Source organism: Porites lutea, chromosome 2 (assembly GCF_958299795.1).
Source record: "Porites lutea chromosome 2, jaPorLute2.1, whole genome shotgun sequence".
Taxonomy (NCBI): Eukaryota; Metazoa; Cnidaria; class Anthozoa; order Scleractinia; family Poritidae; genus Porites; species Porites lutea.
The window spans coordinates 45,319,090-45,341,808 of NC_133202.1; the positions used below are offsets into that span (position 1 = coordinate 45,319,090).

Sequence of the window (22,719 nt, forward strand, 5' to 3'; positions counted from 1 at the left end):
GATTCATAGTATTCACATTTGACCATTGCGACTGTTTGTCTTTTGTCTGTCGTTTGTAAACAATAGCTAAAACAATATAACTACATCATCAACCAATCAGATCTCCTGACCAGAATTTCTCTCACAAAGTGTAGATGTTCCCCCTAGCAGCGAGGAGCGAGGAGAGATGGCTGTTTTTGTAGGCTAGCCCAAGTCTAGATCTTGTTTCATTGTGTATGCTCACTGGAGCAGAATGCAGGAAAGGTGTATTTTGCTATCATGTTTGTTAAATCTCAGTGGTTTCCAGGGTCTGCAGCTGTGCATGTAACTTAATGTTAGAGGTAACTGCTGACATCTAAAGTTCATTTTAATGCCCAATGTTAGATTTTACACAGCGTCTGCTGGGTCCACTGTAGGACCATGGTATTACATGTGCATTGCAAGATGCCTTTCCTAGTTTGTGGTCATAAGGGATTTTGGCCCCATGGGCTTCATTTTACTTGCTTAACTAAGAAACATATTACTTACTTGTGTACCTCTTACTTAATTATTGCCTGACTAACCGACTGACTGACAGAATGACTGACTGACAGAATGACTGACTGACTGACTGACTAACTGACTGACTGACTGACTGACTGACTGACTGAAGGACTGACTGAAGGACTGACAGACTGACTGACTGACTGGCTGACTGGCTGACTGATTGACAGACTGACTGACAGACTGACTGACTGACTGACTGGCTGGCTGACTGACTGACTGGCTGACTGACTGACTGATTGGCTGGCTGACTGACTGACTGGCTGACTGACTGACTGATTGGCTGACTGACTGACTTACTTACTTACTGACTGACTGACAGACAGACTGACTGGCTGGCTGACTGATTGACTGACTCACAGACTGACTGACTTACTGACTGACTGACTGGCTGTCTGACACACTGACTGACTGACAGACTGACTGACTGACTGATTGGCTGACAAGCTGACTGACAGGCTGACTGACTCAGGCTGGCTGACTAACTGACTGAATGAATGAGTGAGTGAGTGAGTAAGTGACGAAGTATCTGTTGGAATTTGTTCCCATGGTAGGTTCACTACAAAAGCTCAGATTTGATAAATGGATATTCCGTAACAAGCTGTAATAATTTACTTCATTATATATTGTAGACACCAACAAAATACCAGGTGAGCTTTTGCACAAAGACGTGGTATCTTCACACGTGAAAAGATCACCATTGATATGACTACATAATAAATCATAACAAATCGTGCCTTTCACAGCAAAAAACTATTAAAGGGAAATGGTTTGGCATTTCATTGGTGCTTAAATAATAAATAGAACATTACATGGTTGCTTGGAGATACGAATAATTTGTCTACTCATGTTTAAAAAATAATTATTTGACGAGTGAGTGCAGTAAACAAGTGAAATATCATTCAACCCTCTAAGAGGAATTTCATATCCCCGCACACCCATGTAGTATCCTCTATATTATGGATAAACTGGGTGAAATTTAATGAGTGAAATTTAATTAGTGAGGCCCTTGGCACCTTACTTTCGCTCTTGGGTGACTAGGAAGTCTTAGCTTTTTTGCGTAAAAATCATATGCTACAATCCCGGACAAAACTACTTGAGAAAGTTTTCCTCATCATGTCCACTTTTCTACGCAACAAAACTATTTCCAAAACGATGCCTTTGTGGAAAGAAAACCCCTTCCCCCAGTTCAACATTGCTTCCTACAAACGTCCAGGGATCAGGCTTTTTTTTTAATACACAACAACATTGCTTTCAGGGGAAGGGGGAGAGGGAAGAACCGGTACATCTACGATGTTTAGAAAAATGCTTCTCAAGTATGCAATTTTCCCTACAGTTTTGTCCAAGATTGTAGGTACTCTGGATTTCACGGAGTTTTAAAGCACACCCTTGGAATTTATTACTTTGCACACTTGAAGTATTAAGCATAACCTAAGACAAGGAAATATCAGAATTACTTGTAGATGTACTTGTTAAGTGCATTGTTATAATATTCTCAAAGTGAACTGTGCAGTGAAACTGAAAGTTCCACACAGAAGTTGAAATCAAGAGTGGAATGACAATTTTCTCATGAGAATATCGATCCCCCAATGAATTTTTCTGAAGAATATTTTTGGGTCTATAACATTGCATCTGAAATAAGGGCATCATGATAATCTTCAGTGATAAAACAAATAACCATTGCTGTACATGTGGGCGGTCTGGACTTTACTCCAGAAAAAAGGCCTTTGTTTTTTCTGGAAAATATAAATTACCAGAAATAGAAAAGAAAATGAAATATCCCTTATTCTAGAAACATTAAATTTCCATTCAGTATGTTATCTGCATTAAGTCAATTATTTTTTTGAAAATAATTTGGCTTAAAAGCAGCTGGTGGAGATTAAAAGGTTTTATTGTTTTGAAAACAATGTCAGTCTCTTTTTTTTAACACAGAACCCATTTTAATATGCCATGCAATAATGTGGAACGTGCTGTAGTTTCTGACAGTGTTCATATACCATCTATGATGTATTGTGTCAGAGTTATTTTCATGTATTATTTATTACATACTAGAAATTTCTGTTTTTTTACTGTATTATTATTGTTATTATTATTATTATTATTATTATTATTATTGTCATTATTACTAAACATTTTCACCAACTTAAAACTGTAATAGTAACAATACGAAGTCTAGAGTGATTGAATTCTATAGGGTGTGTTATTTTGTTTTGATCCATCTTTTATGTTAATACCAAAAATATTGGCTAATCATAACGTTTTACTGAAAATACCAAGTAAAGCCTGGGTTACCGATATTTTGACCGTGATAAGAAAGGGAAACTGGAGGAAAAATAGACACAGGGAAATAAGCCCCTCTTGTGAATTATTTTGTGACTTGTTTTATTGAAAGGGTCAAGAGTTTGCTAGCACCTGTTACATTTTGTTTCTTTACATTTCTGTTTGCAATTATTGTAAAACTACATTCAGCATTTTAAGTGAAGCTTTTATGTCTTATTTTGACAATATTCTTTTTAACTCTCTTGAAATTATAAATTATTTAAGAGCCCTGGTAAAAATCATTTAAGCATCAGTGTAGTATAGTGGCTTGTGAGGTTTCGATTATTTAAAATTAAAAGTGAGATATAGATAATCCTACAACTGGATGTAATTAATGAATAGTTTGATATATTAGCCATTTCTACCAAAAAATTGCTTTTTTAGCCAGATGATACTTGCGAATTGTAAGCTTGCATACAATTAGTGATCATTCATTGAATAACAATAATACATTGTATATGGGGCCAAAAGCCTGTAAAAGCATGTACATGTCCTTGTTGCAAAGTAATATTTAACAATTATTCTTTGAAATCAAGATGAATAGTGGCAGGGTATTCACTGAGCTGCGAAGCGAGGTAAATATTCCTAAAGCCACTATTCACCAAGATTGAAAAGAGTAATTGTTTTAGTATTTACACACGAAGTGATCTCAAGAAAATTAGAGAGGAAACCATTAAACAGTAAATCTAAAGCAAGCCTCGATGGAGAAATTTTAAGCACAGGTATGCCCCAAAATTTTTTAGTGCAATCCCTCACTTTGTAGCTTTAGTTTACAATTGATATTTTTTTCAGAACAGCCGTTTTACAGAAATTATGTAACATTGGATTCTCATACAAACACTGTAATTTCTCACACGTTTGCCCACTGTCTTGTCAAGATGGTGTCGAAAGCCGTGACAAGGTCTATTTGTCGTGATAGTCAACTACGTACTTCTTTCCAATTTGGCCATATTTATGATGGTCAGTAAAACACGGATTACACTAGACTATGGACTGTGGACTCAGTGGACTGGGCATATAATATGGACTAGGTACAAAATGCAGACTATGGACTGTTGTATATTTTAATAAACTGGACTGCCTAGTTATCACGCACAACCACAATTGAAGGTGTCAGATGTCTTGCAAAGCCTGTTTAGTGGTAAATTACCCTGAAATAGCATAAATTGTGGGAAATGTATAATATTATATTTAATGATTTAATGTCCGCTTCCAGTTGCTTAAATTGAGCAATTTTTGACAAATTTTTCCAACTTTCCTCAAGTTCGTTATATTGTAATTTGCTTGCCCACTGGCACATGCCAGTGGATTTCAATTTTTCTTTCCTGCCCTGGCATGGTGAACTGTTTGGCCACAAGCCTTGATGGTACTGTATATGATACGTGTATATATCAACAACTTACTATTATATGACTGTGAAAGGTTTGAACCCAGGAGTCATTTCAAAAGTAGGTTGAGTTTGATTGTGACTATATATCGTGACTGTTTGGCCTGGCCTCAAACATTTATGCCCTAGCTTGATAGGCAAACAATATTATTCATTGACAACTATCCCTGGCTTGTCTTTTCCACTCTCTACTTAAACTCAGCAAAGTAGGAATAAGTGAATATGTTGTTTGCAATATGCTGTAAAAGATTTTGATATCAGTAAATTAATCAATGAATAATATTCACTCAGTGGCAAGTTATTGGACTGATTCACTGATATTGTGTTTCAGTTCTAATTGAGACGGTAAAAGAGATCCGCTGTGGAAAAAACACAGAAGTCTTCCGTGAAATGGACAGAGATGATTTCCAAGAAGACTGCGCATTTTCTATTATTTACAGTGACAGTTTTGAGACTTTGAATCTTGTTGCATATTCTCCAGATGAGGCAAATATTTGGGTTACAGGACTTCGGTGTCTTGTAGACTCAGAGAAAGGTAAGAATGCTTGTACTTTGTATGATTGACAGGTACATGTCTTTTCTCCTGAGTTGCAAGCTCTCTTTAACCCTGGTTTCCACGGGCGCTTTCCATTTAACCAAAACTTCCGGTTTGAATTTGTGGGAACTTCAAGTAGCGAGTGGAACAAATTTCTCCCCGAAAGTTTTCCTTCCATTCAATTTTTCTCCCAGAATTTTCAGAACTTGAATGAATGAACGAATGAATTTTCTTTATCGTCGAGGATGTGGGGAGTGGTCACCCAGTGTCACGAGCCAGTGGCTCATGTATAAAGTGCTCAACTAAAGGAAAAAATTAAAATAAAAGCAATGACAGTAAGTTACTGTGGGAAAATACAAATTAATCTGAAAAAAATTAAACTGATTAAAAAACTATAATTGATACTAGGTAGTTTATGATAAACAAAGCCACAAGATACAGGAAGGAGGCTTTGTTCTTCACATTACTTTACAACTTTTGGTTGAATAGTTCGCATTTCAGAAATTCAACGATTCTGGGACTTTCTGGAAATTTTCCTATGGAACTTCCAGACCATTCGCCACTGTTTCCAAATTTTCAGAAGTTTTAGTCAAATGGAAAACACTCCTCATTAACCCATTCTTCTCTGAGTCACCCGTAACCGCCTGTGCAGATCCACGTCCCTTCTACTGCTTGTTATGTCATCAGTTTTAATGGTCAAGGATGACTTTGTCCGCAAACTTGTGCAGAGTGAAGAGATCTTTCAAAGCATACCAGAATAAGCATGAGCACAATTCAGTCAAGGGCACCATCAAACTACATTGTTACTAATTTTTGGTTTATTTTCTATTAATTAACAGCTAGCAGTCCTGTGGAAAACAGACAACAGATTCGTGATAGATATCCTTTTAAAATAATGTTTTTGTTTAAGGGGGTGCTATGAAAATACTCAGCTTGTTCTACTCTTTCTGAGTAACATTCACTAATATATTGGTAAAGGAGTGCATTACCATACCAGAATTAAATTTCCAGTTTGAAGGGAAAGCATTGGAACTTAAAATTTCATAAATCTTGGAATGTCTTCAAAAATCTTTAGATATGATCATCTCATGGCACTCTAAGGGAATAAAATATTAATCTCCTGCCTCTGACTCAAAAAAAGTTGGCAGGTATATCTTGTGAGTACAAGTTCCCTTGTCTTTATTGTTTTTGTGCTTCACTGTATTAAGCATTATAAACGTTCAAAATTTTAGTAGTGTTACTAAAATATACCTTTTCCTTGACATTAGCTACATGGTTAAAAGAGCAGTTTATTTTAGCTGACAATGGAGGAAAAGGGAGATTAAATGAAAAGGAAGTGTTGTCTGTTGTTAGACAACTTAATGAACAAATTCCAGAAAGTGTCATTAAACAGAGATTTAAGGTTGGTAAATGCCTCTTTGAACTTATCCAACATCTATTTAATGTGTTTCTTTCTTTATCTCCCACGTTGACACTCTTATAAACTGTGCCTGTGTATGGGTATTTCGAACGAAATTGAAGTCGCGATGATCGCTATTGATGAAGCAACAATCATAGTGATTCCAATCAAGTTTGGCATTAGTCATCCTATGATGGCAAAGAAATCTACCAAAAAGTGTGCTGTCAGAGTTTTTGTTAATTTTGCTTATCAAACCTGTTTCTTTCTTGATGTTCTAGTTTCCATCATTGTTGTTGTTGTGCGAGCTTGCCAGTAGTGTTACCTCACAAAACTTGATTCTTTTCATGTGACAATTTTGCCTGAGAAACCGACGATTTGATGCAACACGCGTGACTAAATCTATGTCCTCAGTTAACCACTCAGAGGCTCTAAACTTCCTCTGACAACAGAAATAGCCACCTATTTGGCCAAAGGAGCAAACAACTGCGAGATAAACCCTCTTCTTTTCTTGTGAAACATTGACTCCATTTGCAATGTGTAACCAATATTTGTGGTTACTTTCCTGGAGAGAGATGCGTGGCTGTTTTGCAAGGGCTTGAAAATGCCCCTGAATTTCAACCAGTTTTCCTTTGGACAAGCAGTTCCCACATTTCTACTTCCGCGGGGGCCATTTCTTGCTTGTTTGCTTCTTGTTTTAATGATTTAGTAACAAGGTAACTTACTTAGAGTTGCCCATTGGCAAGTGAGTGTAAAAGTTACTTGTCCTGGATGAACCAGACAGGACATTTATCAAGCCCAGTGTCTTTGGCTATTTTATGCGCTGATAGTGTCAACATGTCCTATTTTTTGGTAGGAAGCAGTTGCTGTTAGTTCAAATTCACAAAAGAATAGTTTATCTAGAGATGAGTTCCTGTCATTTTACAAAGAACTTACTACAAGACCTGAAGTCTACTTTCTTCTGGCAAGGTGTGTAATATTAATTTTACAGGCTTGCAGAGACTCCTTTTGTTGCCCAGTCCCTTTGATTCAGGGGGGGGGGGAAGGGGAGGGGGGTCAGAGCTTTTACCAATGGTAAATCAAGAAAAGAGGAAACCATCAATGTGAAAAACAACAGTCATGTTTTTTAAAAAAATTAAATTAAAGCACTTTAACCCACAAATGTTTCTAGCTAGGTTGTTCAAAACAGTGCTTTATTAGGGTTCTATGTCACATGGAACTCATTAAAGGTCTTAAGAATTTGTGAAAAACATGTCAAAAGCATTAATAGCAGCAGTGATATGGGATTATCAAGTGCTGGAACAGCTTGGGCCTCTGTTCACCACTTTAGAAACGAAAGAGAAACTGGTGAGAGTTAACTTTCACAAAGACGTCTGGGGTTGTTAATAAGGACTGGAAACAAATTGGCCAATGGCTGACTAGGACATCACCAGTAACAATCCAGGAAGTCTTTGTGATTGTTAATGAGGCTAAGTTCCTTCTCATTTGTTAACCCGTTAAGTCCCAATAGTCACCAAGATCATTTTCTCCTAACACTATCCATACACTGTCAAGAGATAAGTTATGAGAATAAATAAAATGATCACCCAAGAGAAAATGCCTTGATCTATTATTAAATTCTCTCAACTAATTCTTTAAGGAAATGTATGGAGATCAGTTTGGAGAATTTGTATGTGGATACTGGGGCTTAAAGGGTTAAGTGGCGAATGGCCTCAAAACAAATTTTTTTCTTTATTTTTTGGAAGATATGCAAGCAATAGTGACTTTTTAACAACTGATGATCTACTGCTATTCCTGGAAGCTGAGCAAGGGGTATGTAATAATATGAACTCTTTTCTTTGGCTAAATCACAGAGTTAAAATCGCAGACTGGTTATGAAAGATCAAAGTAACGGTACTACAGTTTATGTTGAGGGCTCGCTGACTGTGCAAAACCGTTTGTATTTGGTTCCGAATAAGTTGATGGGGATGTTTGTATTGGTCAGCTTAAAATGGTGGCAATGCTATTGAATACTATGCATGGTCAAGTCCAAAACAGCTAACAAGGATGTTTTTCTGGTGGGCTAATTCTAGCCCCCTCAATCCGCAGGCAACTCCTTTTGAAACAGTTACACTGTCCGTGAGGAATCTGAGAACGAGAAAAGGAGAAAAGAAAAAGGAGAAGTCACTGTCACTTCACGTTCTCTCCCTATCTCCCACCGTGATGCCTGCGCAAGAGGCTAGGCTAATTCCTAACCATTGCACTTTATCTACTATTTCTCAATTGTAAAATTCAACTAGTGGTCTATTATTAATGTTGCGTTCTGATTGGTTGAACTGCTACTAGGCTACATGTTATAGGCCACTAGAAGCGAAAAGCACTGGCTTCGAAAACCAAAACCATGGTAGCTGAATCGCGTTTTGCTAGCTGAAGTTGTTTTGTCTTGATATTTTTGACCAACTAGTTGAATTTTATTAAAACAATTACTTGTATGCCTCTTGCCCTCATGGCCTCTGAGTCAATAGCTGATTCTACATTCGACCTCATGGGCTATTGACTCAGAGACCATTGGGGCTCGAGGAATAATATTGTTAAATATATGCTATAATATGTCGAATTTAAAACGAATCTCTTGTTTTCCACCACTGAAGAAGTTAAAATCCCTCGTATTTTTGTCAAACCTCTAATGTCAGATCACTATTTTCCTCTTTCTTTGTCTGCAGTTGTCAAGAGTGGGTAAAGAACATTGTCTAGATATAATAAAACGATGTGAGCCAACAGAAGAAGGGAGGAGATTAAAATGTTTAGGAATAGATGGTGAGTTTCATAACCTATCTAGCAATGGATGTGAGTTTTCAGGATTGCAAACAATACAAGGAAATCTTTAAGTAATGCTGAAATTTTCCCTTCCTGACGTGTGCTTATCATTCTCTGATCAAGGTAATAAAAATAGTATCTCTGAATATTGAAAGAGCTTGGCAACAGCATTAACCACCTGCCACCTAGGTTTTAGTCGATTCTATTTCTTTCGATAATGTTTGCCAAGAACTGAAAATTGCACAAAGTGGTCAAGTTAACTTGTCCAGCTCCTTCATCAAGAAAATATTTTCTGGGAATGAATGTTCACAAGTCTCTGAAAACTTGGAATTCAAGCTATACCTGTCAATTCTTTTCTTCATCATTTTAACACGCACATGAATCCTCTGTTTTTCTGAACAAAGGAAATAGGTCTCCTATAAATGTATAAAGGCCAAAAATATCCTAGTTCTGTACAGACAAAAGTAGGTATTTTTTCTCTCTATTCCACAACAGCAGACAGAGAAGGAGATAATGAATTTTAGAAAGATAAGACATCATATCAAGACAGACACAGCTTACTTTGAGTATAGATCGATAGCACTGTGTTATTAATTTATCAATTTTTTTTCACCTGCAGGATTCACGCAATATTTATTAGAAGGTGATTGTCATATTTTTGACTGTGAACATGGTGAAGTTTGTCAAGATATGACACATCCATTATCTCATTACTTCATTGCATCTTCGCATAACACGTGAGTTTTTCCTTGTCTGGATATATTGTCTGAATCTACTGGGTTTTTTAAATTTCAATCATTGGTTATCTTTAGTATCACTCGCTGGGCTGCCACTGATAGCCTTTGTCTGGGTATTTCCCGACGTACAGATTACGTCTTACAGATTTAAAGCGATGATTAGGAAATGATCGCAGTACAGTGCGATGACAGCAAAGAAATCTAACAAAAAACTGTGTGATACACCGCCTTCAGAGTTTTTGTTTTCCTTTTTAAACCCATTGTTTTTTAATCATTACGTTTCCGTCCTGGTAAGAGTAGTAGGGAGCTTAAGCAACGACGACAGCAACGGCAACGGCAACGAGAACGGTAAATAACCAATAGGTTTAGATTAGCAAGCAGCAACTCTGCACGTGCATCACGCTTTTTGGTACATTTCTTTGCCGTCGTTGCGCGACTACGACGTGAAACTTCCTAATTTAACGTTTTGCCGAGGACAGGAACACAAGACAACGACTTTCTTTTTCTTTTCTTTTACTTTGATAGAGTCTTTTAGAATTCCACTCCAGAAAATTTACCAACATTTGGCGAATTAAACGAGATGAAACAAGCGGGAAAAAAGTTTGAGGCAGCGCGAATTAACTTTTTAAGTGACGTTTTCGTAGCCGTCGCTGTCGTAGTTGCTCAATCTACCCAGCAGCGCTATCGCGCTAAAATATTCTTGAAAATGTAAGCGACTTTTTCGTTTAAAAGCTGATGGTCTGATAGAAAACACGCGGCAAAGCGACGTCTGCAGGTACCCATAGACAGGCTCGGTACTGATTGTGGTCTATAAGCTGCAGTTCATGTTAACAGATGGTATTCAGTGATGATCATTGAATTAAAGCAGGATCAATTGTAAATTTAAACAGTTTTAAACAATTTTTGTTGCAGAGTGTTATTTGTTTTAACCCATTCACCCCTGAACCGCTTGGAAAAGCCCGCGCCGTAACCACCTTCATCGTACCACTTGTTTCGTCATCGGTATAAACGGTCATAGAAACCTTCGATATCTAAGTTGTGCAGGGGAAAAATTCTTTCAAACCGTAGCAGCAAAAAGAACAGCGCCAAAAACATGAATAGTTTACCCGAAAATTCCAATGAATATCTTGTTCTAAGTGTTTTAAAAAACTGTCCCACCGAAATGAAGCCTAGTTAAAGCCCAGCCAAAGGGGAAAAAACGAGGCAAGACAATTGAAAGAAGAAGAGAGGAGGGGAAGCGAACGGTGAAAGCGAGAGGGCAGATGATGATTATGACGATGATTGTTATTGTTGTCACTGTTTTGCAGATACTTATTAGAAAATCAACTTAGTGGACCTTCAAGCGTTACAGCTTACATTGATGTTCTTAAAAAAGGCTGTAAATGCGTAGAATGTAAGTATTACACGAGTTGCCGAATTAGGTTTCCCCTCTCTTCACAAACTTACTCCAGTGATTTTGGTTAAGCGCGTTTTGAATTATGACAATATCCCATATTCAAAAGGTAGTTACTATTTTTCCGCTGATGTCTTTGGTCCTAAATGTAACCATAAGTTCGTCATGTTCATAAAAAGCATCACAGAGATTACTTGTCTTAATATTTTAACTACTAAATTCGTCTTTTTATTATTGTAATAAATTTATGGGGATTTTTTACCTTTTCGCACAACTTTTTGCAAGATTAAAGTTCACCCTTTGTCGTTTTTTTAACAACCTTACCTTGGCTCCCTAAGATAAGTAGACCGATTCTTTGTTGCGATTTAAGTGTTGTAAAGCCAAAACTGACATAGGTTACCCTGACCAATTACAAAAAGCGACCACTCTAAAACAAACCAATCAGAGCAAAAGCGTGCAAGTTATAATTGTTTTTTGTTTTCCTTCTGATTGCTCCAGAAAGTGACACGTGATATTAGTTAAACCAGTGACAAAACGTTGCAATGCAAAACCGAAGCAATAACAAAATAATTTACCTAACTTTATTGAAAACGTCTGTGATGCAATTTCTAATTTCATTTTTCAGTGGATTGTTGGGATGGAAGTGGAGATGAACCTGTTATTTATCATGGGCGTACTCTCACATCGAAAATTCTCTTTCGTGATGTTTTAGAAGCTATACATGAACATGCATTCACAAAATCACCGTAAGTACGAACCTGGTGTCTTTTTAAAGGTAAAAGGTAAAGCAACCATATTTTGCGTTGATAACTCATGACAGTAATAACTGATAAACTTGAGGTCGACGGTGCTCTCCATCGATGCTCCGTTTTAAGGGTAACAGATCCCTTACGATCAGACAACGGCGACGTCCATGGAAACGTCGCTAAAAAATAGACTTCGCATCCTTTTAAACTTTCTCGCAATTATCCCAATTTTCCCTGTTACTTAAAGGAAGGGAATTTTGTTTGGAGCTGAAAAGAGGGGACCGCGCCCGAGTTCAGACAAGGATTGTAGAGTTTATCGCCTTGCCGTTCTCGTTCTCAAGTAAACTTAAAATTTGGTCATTTCTCGTCGTAGTTGTGCGGGGACAGCAAAGAAGTCAGTGTACAAAAAAGCGTGATGCATGTGCAGATCGAGGTGTTGCTTTGCTCATTAAACCTATTGCTTTTTTTGATGTTCTCCTTACCGTCGCCGTCATAGTTTCGTAAGGTCCCTAGTTGAAGCTATTCAAAGCTACATAGAAAGGAGAGAAGGTGAAAAGAGGATGTGATGTCATCGGGGATCAAATTCGGGACCTCGCGCACCGAAGGACGCGCACTAACCAACTGTGCCGCCCATGCTGCCACCAATGCTTCTTTTCATCATGTTTCAACATAGTTTGATTTTCAGTTTCTCTTGTCTCCTAACACTTTTGATTCTGAATAATTAAGGTTAGGAAACTAAAGAAATTGACAATTAAACTACGTTGAAACCATTTTAACCTACATTCATTTTAAACTGTAACGTTTATAAATCATAATCCGCAAGGGTTGTTCCTTTGCTGCCTGCCATAGAGAAGTTCATTTGATTTCTACAAAGTAGAGGGGAGGTGCTTTGATTCTGCGGGCTTAAGAGGTCTTGCTATGTGTTTTATATTTTCTCATGTTTTTTCTTTTCAGTTATCCACTTATATTATCCATAGAAAATCACTGTAGTGTTAAACAACAGCAGATTATGGCAAAATATCTTAAGGAAATTTTACGAGGTAAGTTCGGTTCTGTTGGTCAATCAAAACTGCGAGATGTACAAAAAACAAACTGATTTGAGATGTTTTACAACTCCTTTTTAGGCCTACTCTGATATTCGAATGGAATTGCATTACTCATTGTTAGTAACACTTGAGAAAAAACCAACCAATCGCAGTTGTTATATAATAATAGTTCAAAGGCAAGAATCATTTAAAACCAAACATTAATGTCAAGGCATAATGTTATTTATGTGGATACTATATGCCTTTGTTGTCTCGCTGCATAGTTGGTCACCCGACACGTGTCAACCTACCCTCTCTTTCAAGAGCCAATCATTTTTATCGCCATGAGGGAGTTTTCGTGTAAAGGAGCGTACATTCCCGCGTTCGCTCCCTCTTGCTTTCACCATCACGGAAAAAAACCTGTGGAAAAAATTTTCCCTTCCTCCTTCCCTCTTCGCCATCCGTCGGGAGACCTTCTATGAGTGCTCCCCAAGTTACTGTTAGGGTATCGGCATAAATGTAAATTAAAATGGGTGTTAAAGTACTGTATAATGTACATTTTCGCTGATTAACCCCTGGATCACATTTCTCTATAGATAAACTTTATACCATTCAACCAGGTGAAAATGAGTTGCAACTGCCGTCGCCGGAGGCACTGAAGGAAAAAATTCTTGTGAAGGTAAGTAAATGGGACCAACCTTGGCAACAGCATGTTAGGTACCTCTCATTTACCAGAAGTGGCTTTTCAAGTTAAAATTTTTTAAAAAATTTCAAAATTTATTTTGGAAAGTAGCGGCAAAAAACAGTCAACAGTTCCATTTAAAAGAATTGCTAAAGATCGAGGATTCAACTGAATGGTCCACGGACTCAAAAGTTAGAACAACGCCACATGTTTTCGCAATACTTGTTATTGCAGTTGAACCGACGGGCAGATATCCTGTTGTTTAAAAAAGGCATACAAATGAGGTTAATAAGAATATGCAATGCTTGACCCTGTAAACCCGTTTCTGTGACAAAACCGCTGGTAACTGTAATATCAGCTTAAGACTTTGGGTGCGATAGGGCAAAGTTGCAGACAAAAAGTTACGCGAAAGTCCGTCGCAAACTCTCAAATCAACGCTCAATTACTAGCCGCTGATCGAAAAAATGGGCCCGCAATCATCTCCCCGCCGGGGGAGGATCAAACATCGGACACGGGAAACTGCGAAAATCGCGCCTATTAAGGAGCTTTTATTTGCTGATTTCAGAACAAGAAGCTTCCTCCTGATGTGCAAACAGACGCTGGTGAAGTAAGCGAAGATGAAGAGGAACAAGACGAAACAGTCGTGATGAATGGCGACTGCAAACTTGAAAGACAGAATAGTAAACAAGGAAGCTTAAAAAGACAGATAGTAAAGGTGAATCTTACGGACGCTCATCCATTTCTTAGCTTACAGTACAGGCGTTTTCTTGATGCTCTTGAGCATCAGAACTAGCTCGGATAATATTGTGCACGAGTCAGTCACGTGAGGCAGGGAAGGAAGTAGACGCCTCCCCCAGTACTGCTTTCTTTTTTCTTATGTTCACCTTTTTGATCGCTCAAATTAATGGCACTTCCTCGTCTCCCCTATGTTCCCTTGCTCTCGAACAAAATGGTGTCCACACGCAGAAACTACCCAGTGTTCGCTCGCCTAGTCGAGATAAAGGCTGGTTGTCACTAGCGACGGAGTCGGAGTCGGAGTCGTAAGCAGAGTCGTAAGAGCGCTTATGACCTAGTAGCCTGCGTAGCATGGCGGTTTTGTCGAGCCGGGCGCAGGAGCGGCGTAGCCGCGAAATTCGCCCGCCTTTATTACTTAGCGCGCCCAACCAAAACCGCCATGCTACGCAGGCTAATGACCTAGTGAAAATCAAAAATCTTCGTCGTAAGCGGAGTCATAAGCGAGACGGAATCGGAGTCAAAAGAATCAGGGTGTTTTTATTTTCTTCCGACTCTGCTTACGACTCCGTCGCTTACGTCCCGCTTATGGTCTAGTGAAAACCAGATTGTCGGAGTCGGAAGCAGAAGCGGAAGGATAAATCAATCACAACGCACGTTTCCACGCGTTGCGATTGGTTTAGTTCTTCGGCTCCTACTTGCGCCACCGACGACCCATCATAAATTAATGATCGTAAATGACGGAGTTGTAAGCGGAATCAGAAGAATCAGAATGCTGTTTTCACTAGATCGTAAAGTTCTACGATTGTGATTACGACTCCGACTCCGACTCCGACTTCGACTCCGTCGCTAGTGAAAAACCATCCTTAAGGCAGGCTTTCGACAACCCAACGATTCAGCATTATGAATGACAGTTCCTTTATATGGTTGGCTCTCAAGCCAGAACAAACGATGTAGCGAACAACGATATTGTTTTGCTTGAACTTAATACCCACCATCCTCGAAGACCCAGGGGCAGATAGTGGGGGCGAGGGAAAGTCTAAACGGGCGGAAAAATATGGCACGAAGAAAAGAAAAGAACGGCGAGAAGAGCCCCTGGGGACAATGTCTTACCAGGCCAGTTCCAAACTGTCGTCGTCGTTCTGGCTTCTAATTGGTGCCAGAAAACTTGTGTGTTTTTCTGCCTTATCAGAAGGCAGAACGGCGGCGACCGTTTGGAACTGGTCTGGTAGGACATTGTCCCCAGGGGCTCTTCTCGCCGTTCTTTTCTTTTCTTCGTGCCATATTTTCCCGCCCGTTTAGACTTTCTCCCGCCCCCGCTATCTGCCCCTGGGTCTCCAAGGATGAATACCCACAAAACCCGAACCTCTGTCAGATACGGCAGGCAATAACACAGTCAAACATATTTGCGGCACAAGAGTTTCAAAACTATCGAGAAACGCGCGAAGTTACTATTGAAGCATGCCGCTTCTTAACATTTTCTCTTGTTGTACTTTGCTTCAGGTGTTTGAGTAGAGAGTGAGATAGACTTAAGTTTGATCTGAGATTTTCAACACTGATCTTTTCCAGGATCCAAGCAAGAAACCGAAAAAGACGATTAAGTTAGCTCGAGAATTATCCGACCTGGTCACCTACTGCAAATCTGTTGCTTTTCAAGACTTCCAATATTCATTGGAAAATCGTAAGTGGTCTGAAAGAGTCTTAGTGTTATTACTAAGATGCTTCTGGAGCGCAAAGGAAGATCGTTTGTCTGGATAAAAACATTGCGCAATTTTTTGTGTGAAATAAAGAATCATAGGGCCTTTTTACATGGAGGTAGGGGACCTCAGGTTGGTAAGGTAACCCGTGGTAACCCGTTGGTGGGGTTACATGCACCCTTACAACCCCGGCATACCGGGGTGCACTTTCTCAAGATTTGTGAATGGTCGCTGAGCACCTTAACACAAAACATAGCGGGCAAACTTGCTGTGACCTTTAAGTAGTGTGGCTGTTATTTTTAATAATGCAAGTCCTCCGCCAAAGGTATTTGCTGCGAATTTGATGTAATACGAATCCGACCCCGGCTAGGCGGGTTACCTCACCTTGAAAAGTTTACATGGCAAAATTTGACCCCGGCTGAGAGGGTTACTCGGTCGGCCAGACCGGTTAACCCGCCCCGGCGGTCGCCCCACCTACCAAGTAAACCGGCGTGATCAAATTAAAATGATATACAGTATTATCTGGATAGACGGGTTACTTTTTCTAAGCGGGTTACCTCGCTTACCTGAGGTCCTCTATCTTCATGTCAACAGGCCCTTATTATATAGCCACCAATGAAATACCAAGTGAGCTTTCGCGCGAAAACGTGATATCTGCACACTTGAAAATAGCATGTTATTTTTAAACGTGTTAATATGACCATCGCTATGGCTGCATGGTAAATGGCGCTTTTCGCAGCCAAAATAAAAGTGTCAAAGTGAAATGGTTCGGTATTTCATCAACATCACATGGCCGCGCACGCATTACATGGATTGCTGCCCTCTCTCGTGAACTATTTTTCAATACTCGAAGAGTATCTTTGCTCGGTCATGTGATATTCTCTGTATATCAACGCATACCAGTCGCAACTGTTCTTGTATGTTAACTCCTATTTAACGAAACATTTCAGTATTGAAAACTAAACTTATTTTCGTGCCTTATGACTGTTATTTTCTTCTTTTATCTCTTTCTCTTCGTAGAAAGATGTTGGGAAATGTGTTCATTTAGTGAAAATGTTGCCAGAAGGTTAACGCAAATGCTTCCCGAAGAATTCGTCAATTATAACAAGTCGTTTTTGAGTCGAGTGTATCCGGCTGGAAAGCGAGTGGGCTCGAGTAACTTTAATCCACAAGACATGTGGAACTGCGGCTGTCAAATGGGTGAGTTATATTATTGGCCTATTGATGTTGCACGCTAGGCATATATTTGTAGTTGAGCGTTGTATCGGATTGCAGTTCTGGGACTTTTCCGGGGAACGCCATAAATTCTTTCATCGATTATTACATGGTAATGCCGGACAATTGGTCAAAATTCGTTCCCCAAAACAGTCCCATGCTGCAGTTCGAGACAACATTAGGGCCATTTATACGAGGAAAAATAAGACGCGTCTTACATAGGACGCGTCTTAAATAAGACACGAACTTTCCGTATAAACGGCACATTTCGTCTAAAATAAGACGCGGCTTAGCTAAGACGCGTCTTATTAGATAAGACATGCTCGTATAAATGGTACAGTTCGCGTCTTATTTAAGACGCGTCTTATGTAAGACGCGTCTTATTTTTCCTCGTATAAATGGCCCTACTGACCCAGTCTCTAGCACAACCTTCGCCTTTTACTTCACTTCAAATGATTGTCGTTCATTGATCAAACTTAAGGATAGAATGTTTCCGGTCGTTCAACTCGAAGCAATGCCAAAGAGAAACTACTACCTTTAAACTACTTTGAAATTGTTCCAGTTTGTTTAGTGTGCCGTACGTTGCGAGGTAAGACACTTTTCAGGTTCATAAAACTGAGTTTCGTGTCTTTGTTCTCCACAAAAAGTTGATCATTTGACGTTTTCGTTTATTGAAAAGGCAGATAATGACCAAAATTTAAAGCGTAAGTGCAGAGCATTTTTTGTATCGTAACCTATCGTTCTGTTCTCGCTGCCTTTGCCTTTGTGATTACTTAACCTCCATGTTGTGTTGTGTAATTCTTTATTTCCCGGCTTTTTTCTTTTTTCATCTCCAGTGGCACTAAATTACCAGACGCCCGGTCTTATGATGAACTTAAATGATGGTAAATTTCTTGAGAACGGTGGCTGTGGATATGTTTTAAAACCCTCGGTCATGAGAGAAGGTAAGGAAACAACTCAACTTGATCCCAAGAGAAGATAACTTTCTTGTTAGTATTATTTGCTGAATCGGACACAAAATCATGGTCCACTCCGCACGTGGTTGTCGTGCAAGTTTTGCTTTTGAGGTTTGATTGTCTTAGCAGATGCCTTATTGACATTTGAGGTGTAAATGATAACTCTATTTTTGTGGTTCTTCTTCAGAAGTGGCATACTTTAACCCCAATACAAAGGATGTCATCCCAGGCGTTTCACCGCAAATTCTCCAAGTGAAGGCGAGTAAATAATTTTTCTTTTGGGATATGTGACATTCTCTTTCGCAGTCTCTCCTGGGACAGAGCACGTTGCATCAAGAGCAGGCTGGACGAGAAACGCGGAGCAACGTTACTACGCGTTTGTCCTTCCCAATATCCTCCGCGCCGCACATTACTTTTCAAAGTAGACCTTTATCGCTTTAAATACTAAATGATAGGAACTGGGAACGGGGTTTGGGGGTGTGATGGGAAAAATTCAAAATTCTCACGGTTCAGTGCTTTTTTGCCATGCAATGTAGTTATGTTAGGGCAACTCTAATTTATAGTTCTCTTCATTGTAAATACTAAAGTAGGACCACTAAGTTTTGCTGGGAGCTAATTACATGGGGTGTCCATCTTGTGTTTTATATTCTTTCCTGTATTATCAAGTCAGTCAACTGTTCTCAATTCCACCGTTTTCTTTCAATGATAGGTGATAAGTGGTCAGCAGTTTCCCAAACCAAAAGGGTCGACAGCAAAGGGTGACGTAAGTTTCGTGCTTTTTTATTGGTCATGTTTATTTTGTGTCTTGACATTGTTGACCTTGCCTACGTGTTAGATGGCGCTCAAAATACTCTCAGGCGGAAAGACCGGGTGCGTGCGAGGGGAGCGCGAGGGGCTCGCGAGGAAGGAAAGAAGGATCGAAGAGATAATCCTTCGTCCACCTCCGCCTACACCTCGCGTTCTCATGCGCCTGATTTCACTTTCACGACACCTGCCTTGTAGGTGAACGCTAGTTTCCATATCTCAAACCGCCCTTGGATACCTTGTGATGCCTACACAAAGTAACTGCACATATGCATACATATTTGAGTGAGCCCTGACTATACATACATACATACATACTTTATTGGCTCGTCCCCACGGGGCTTTTCAGAGTCAATTTTACATTACAAAATTATAAACCAAGTACATGACAATAAGAATATAACAATGATAAAAGAAGACAAAGGTCAATAAAATTAATTAAATTAATTAAATAAAGCAGTCATTAAGAAGCTTTTGCCTGAGTAAACACTTGAATTCCGTCACGGATGGGCTAAGTTTGAGCGCAGGCTGCAACTCATTCCAGAGAGAGGTTGCTCTATATTGAAAGGTCCTTTGGCCGCTGGCAGTGCGGAAGAGTGGTATGTTCAAAAGTTGAGAATTTCTCGTATTCCTTGTCGAGACGGCGGATCTTCCAACGAGCTTTGATGTCAAATACTCCGGAGCACAACTCGTCATGCACTTAAAAACCAGAACAGCAAAACGAAAATAAAGTTGTTGCCTGATTGGTAGCCAGCGCAAGTCTTTTAGCAAAGGAGTTATGTGATCGAATTTTTTAGCGCCGCTCAAAATACGACAAGCGAAATTCTGTACTGCTTGGAGCTTGTCCAGATTAGTTTGAGTAGTATTGCTCCAAACAGAAGAGCAATAGAATAATTTACTAAAAACTAAGGCATTTATAATAATAATTAGCGCGTGTTTATTAAAAATATGCTTAACGCGGTTAATTTGACCCAAACGTGACATAGTGATTAGGGTTAAGCACTAACAATACTGATTAGGGTTAAGCACTGAAAATACTGATTAGGGTTAAGCACTGACCATACTGATTAGGGTTAAGCACAGAAAATACTGGTCAGGGTTAACGGTTAGCTTTTATTTAGGGTTAGGGCTTTCGCTACAGTAGTTAAATTACTCCCATTCCCTGCAGCGAATCGGCGGTGGTCTAGTGGTTAAGGCATGTGACTACTAATTTAGCACCCCGGGATCGATTCCTGCTCTAGACTCGAAAATTTTTTTTTCCTTTAAAATTGAAGAGACTTGCCCTTTGACGACATTTGTTGAGCAGAAACTAAGTCTCTGAGTCAAGAAACTTAGAAATTTCATGTAAATGTAAGTGAAAAGGGAGATGGCGGTTTGAGATATGGAAACGAGTGCTTACCTGCCTTGTAAGCTACAATCGGCAACAAAATTGGTTGAGACACTTTGCCTTTAGGGCCTCTCTAACGTTTTGCCAACTTAAAAAAAGAAAAAATAAATATTTTCTCTTCCTCGCCCCCTCCATGTAATTTTGTGGCGCAGTTCGAACTACCTGTGGAAAACAACAAACACCCCAACGTTGAATGGAGGGGAGGGGGAGGGGTGAGAATTGTTTTGTTCTCCAAAGGACTCCATTTGAAAACATGTCTTGGCAGTTTTGTTGTCGATTAAAGTAATGACTCTAAATGCCCTTTTTTTGTGCAGGTGATTGATCCGTTTGTTACAATCGAGATATTTGGTATCCCAGCTGATCTTTCACGAGAGCGGACGAGAACTGTTCCTCACAATGGTAAGAACAACGAAAATTTAGCTTTGCTTGTATATTTTCATTTACTGCTTCGCGGGAATTTTCAAATGCGGGTTCAAGAACTGACATGACAAAAACTCGGGTGAATCCCATACATGAACAGTCCAGTAATAGAGAAGTTGTAGCCGTTCAATAACTTCTGCTAATTGTTTATCGAGGCTAATACCACTCGGCTGACCTTCGTGCTTTACATATGAAACATTGCCCCAAGATTGGTTTCATATGTGTTTAGCACTTTTTAATCTAGCTTGCTAAGATCGGGTGAATCTTTTTTTTTTCTTTTCCGTCACTTTGAATTGAAATAAGGTTAAATTCAGTCTCCCCTTTCGTAAGGTATATCCACGATTATGCTTCGAGAAACATTTTGATTGATCCAGTTCTCTTTCCGACAGGTTTTAACCCTGTATTCGACGAAACATTTGAGTTTCATATCAATCTTCCTGAATTAGCCTTGGTGCGGTTTGTGGTGCAAGATGATGACTTCATTGGTGATGGCTTTATCGGACAATACACCATTCCGCTCAGCTGCATCCAACCAGGTGAGAATTACGAGTGGACACTCCTTGGATTGTACTAATTACCTGAAAAAACTGAACCCTTTAATTTGTTTCAAGTCAAGCCGCTGGGGACGTTTGTCCCCAGCGGCGAAGAGCGAGGAGAAACGGATGTTTTCGCAGGCTAAAGCTGGTTTGTTTAGTAATGTATTCATTTTTTATTAATGCTTACTCTGCATCTCAGGTTATCGTCATGTGAAACTCTTATCATCACAAGGAGAGGCCCTGGATTCCGCAACCTTATTCCTGCACTTGACTGTCACCAATCTAAACGACGCTGTAGCTGTAAGTCTCTCTAAGCTTGGTTTAGTAATTCTCCTTACTGATTGCCACGAATGACCTGCTCATCACTAGAGTTCACAGTACTGAGTAGCTCCGTGGTTAGAGCATCCACTAGTGTCTGAAATGGCGTGGATTCAATTCCCATCTGGAAATCAGAAAAAACTCAGAAATTTTTTCTGAGTTATTCTTTCCACACATATTCTATTTAATATTGATTGCCATACATCTTTTTTTTTTCACCTTGGTGTCAGGGAATTTGATTTTTCATTGATATTGTTTTTCTGTTCGGTGTGGTCTTAATTTACTCTTTATGTTGTGTTATTGTTTGCAGCAAAAACCAAGGAAAGCATCTTTAAGGAAATCGAAAAAGGCGCGTGAGGTAACTTAGCTTTCTGTTAATGATAACAATAATAGCTAACTTGCTTCTTTGTCGTAATCCCTCAGAGCAACCCCGCTCAGAGCGAGAATCCTCAGCTAAGCACTGGTTGTTGTTGTTGTTGTTTTCTCGCGAACAGTACTCTTAGTCCTGCTATTTCTCGTCTACTTACTCATATGATTTGTTTAGTTTGTTGCACCCTGTGTACGCTCAATACTGGTTGCGTATTTTTCCGCTCGTGTAATGTTTTCCCGACCTGACCTGCGCTCAAAATGGCCCTAGTATGTTGGCGCGCGTATCACTGGTACATAGTTTTCCAATGCCCAGCGGACATGACACAAAACGCTCTGGGGACGGCACAGTTCAAATAAATACGGTTCTTCCTTCCTCTTAGAAGCAGTATACTTTAGCGTTTCTCCACGTTTAGCATTACAACTAGTATATGCACTGCTCTGCTTAGCGGCCAGCCCTTTAATGCGAGTGGTTGGTGGTGAGGTTTGCCTTTCCGATATTAGTTTCAAGGATCTCTGATCATGTATTGTTTAGTGACCTGTACATTGTCGTATGTTTTAGTACACAAGTATGAAGACGGTTGGAGTCAAAGCGGTTGATGATACGTTTAAGGTGAGTATAGTTACCTTTTTCTCCTTCAACAGCCACAACATTTAACGGTGAATTTATTCCGTAACAGAGCAAGGCCCGCACTCTCCAAAATCTACCAAGCAGGCCTGGGTACTAACTCAAAGCACGCTGCTCCATTG

At 39.5% G+C, this 22,719-nt stretch overlaps 1 protein-coding gene across 1 annotated transcript in view; it reads left to right on the forward strand.

The window, feature by feature from the left end:
* The window catches only part of LOC140928780 (inactive phospholipase C-like protein 1), a 33,223-nt gene that overhangs the window by 3,617 nt on the left and 6,887 nt on the right, over positions 1-22,719 (forward strand). Inside the window, exons 3-24 of the mRNA XM_073378564.1 lie at positions 4,560-4,763; positions 5,603-5,642; positions 6,036-6,165; positions 7,016-7,128; positions 7,905-7,971; positions 8,862-8,955; positions 9,575-9,692; positions 11,000-11,085; positions 11,711-11,831; positions 12,786-12,871; positions 13,453-13,535; positions 14,104-14,253; positions 15,840-15,951; positions 16,988-17,167; positions 18,019-18,126; positions 18,326-18,396; positions 18,848-18,901; positions 20,644-20,728; positions 21,139-21,285; positions 21,485-21,585; positions 21,914-21,961; positions 22,532-22,582. Coding sequence (XP_073234665.1) covers positions 4,560-4,763; positions 5,603-5,642; positions 6,036-6,165; positions 7,016-7,128; positions 7,905-7,971; positions 8,862-8,955; positions 9,575-9,692; positions 11,000-11,085; positions 11,711-11,831; positions 12,786-12,871; positions 13,453-13,535; positions 14,104-14,253; positions 15,840-15,951; positions 16,988-17,167; positions 18,019-18,126; positions 18,326-18,396; positions 18,848-18,901; positions 20,644-20,728; positions 21,139-21,285; positions 21,485-21,585; positions 21,914-21,961; positions 22,532-22,582 — 2,249 coding nt within the window. The remainder of the gene's footprint in view (positions 1-4,559; positions 4,764-5,602; positions 5,643-6,035; positions 6,166-7,015; positions 7,129-7,904; positions 7,972-8,861; positions 8,956-9,574; positions 9,693-10,999; positions 11,086-11,710; positions 11,832-12,785; positions 12,872-13,452; positions 13,536-14,103; positions 14,254-15,839; positions 15,952-16,987; positions 17,168-18,018; positions 18,127-18,325; positions 18,397-18,847; positions 18,902-20,643; positions 20,729-21,138; positions 21,286-21,484; positions 21,586-21,913; positions 21,962-22,531; positions 22,583-22,719) is intronic.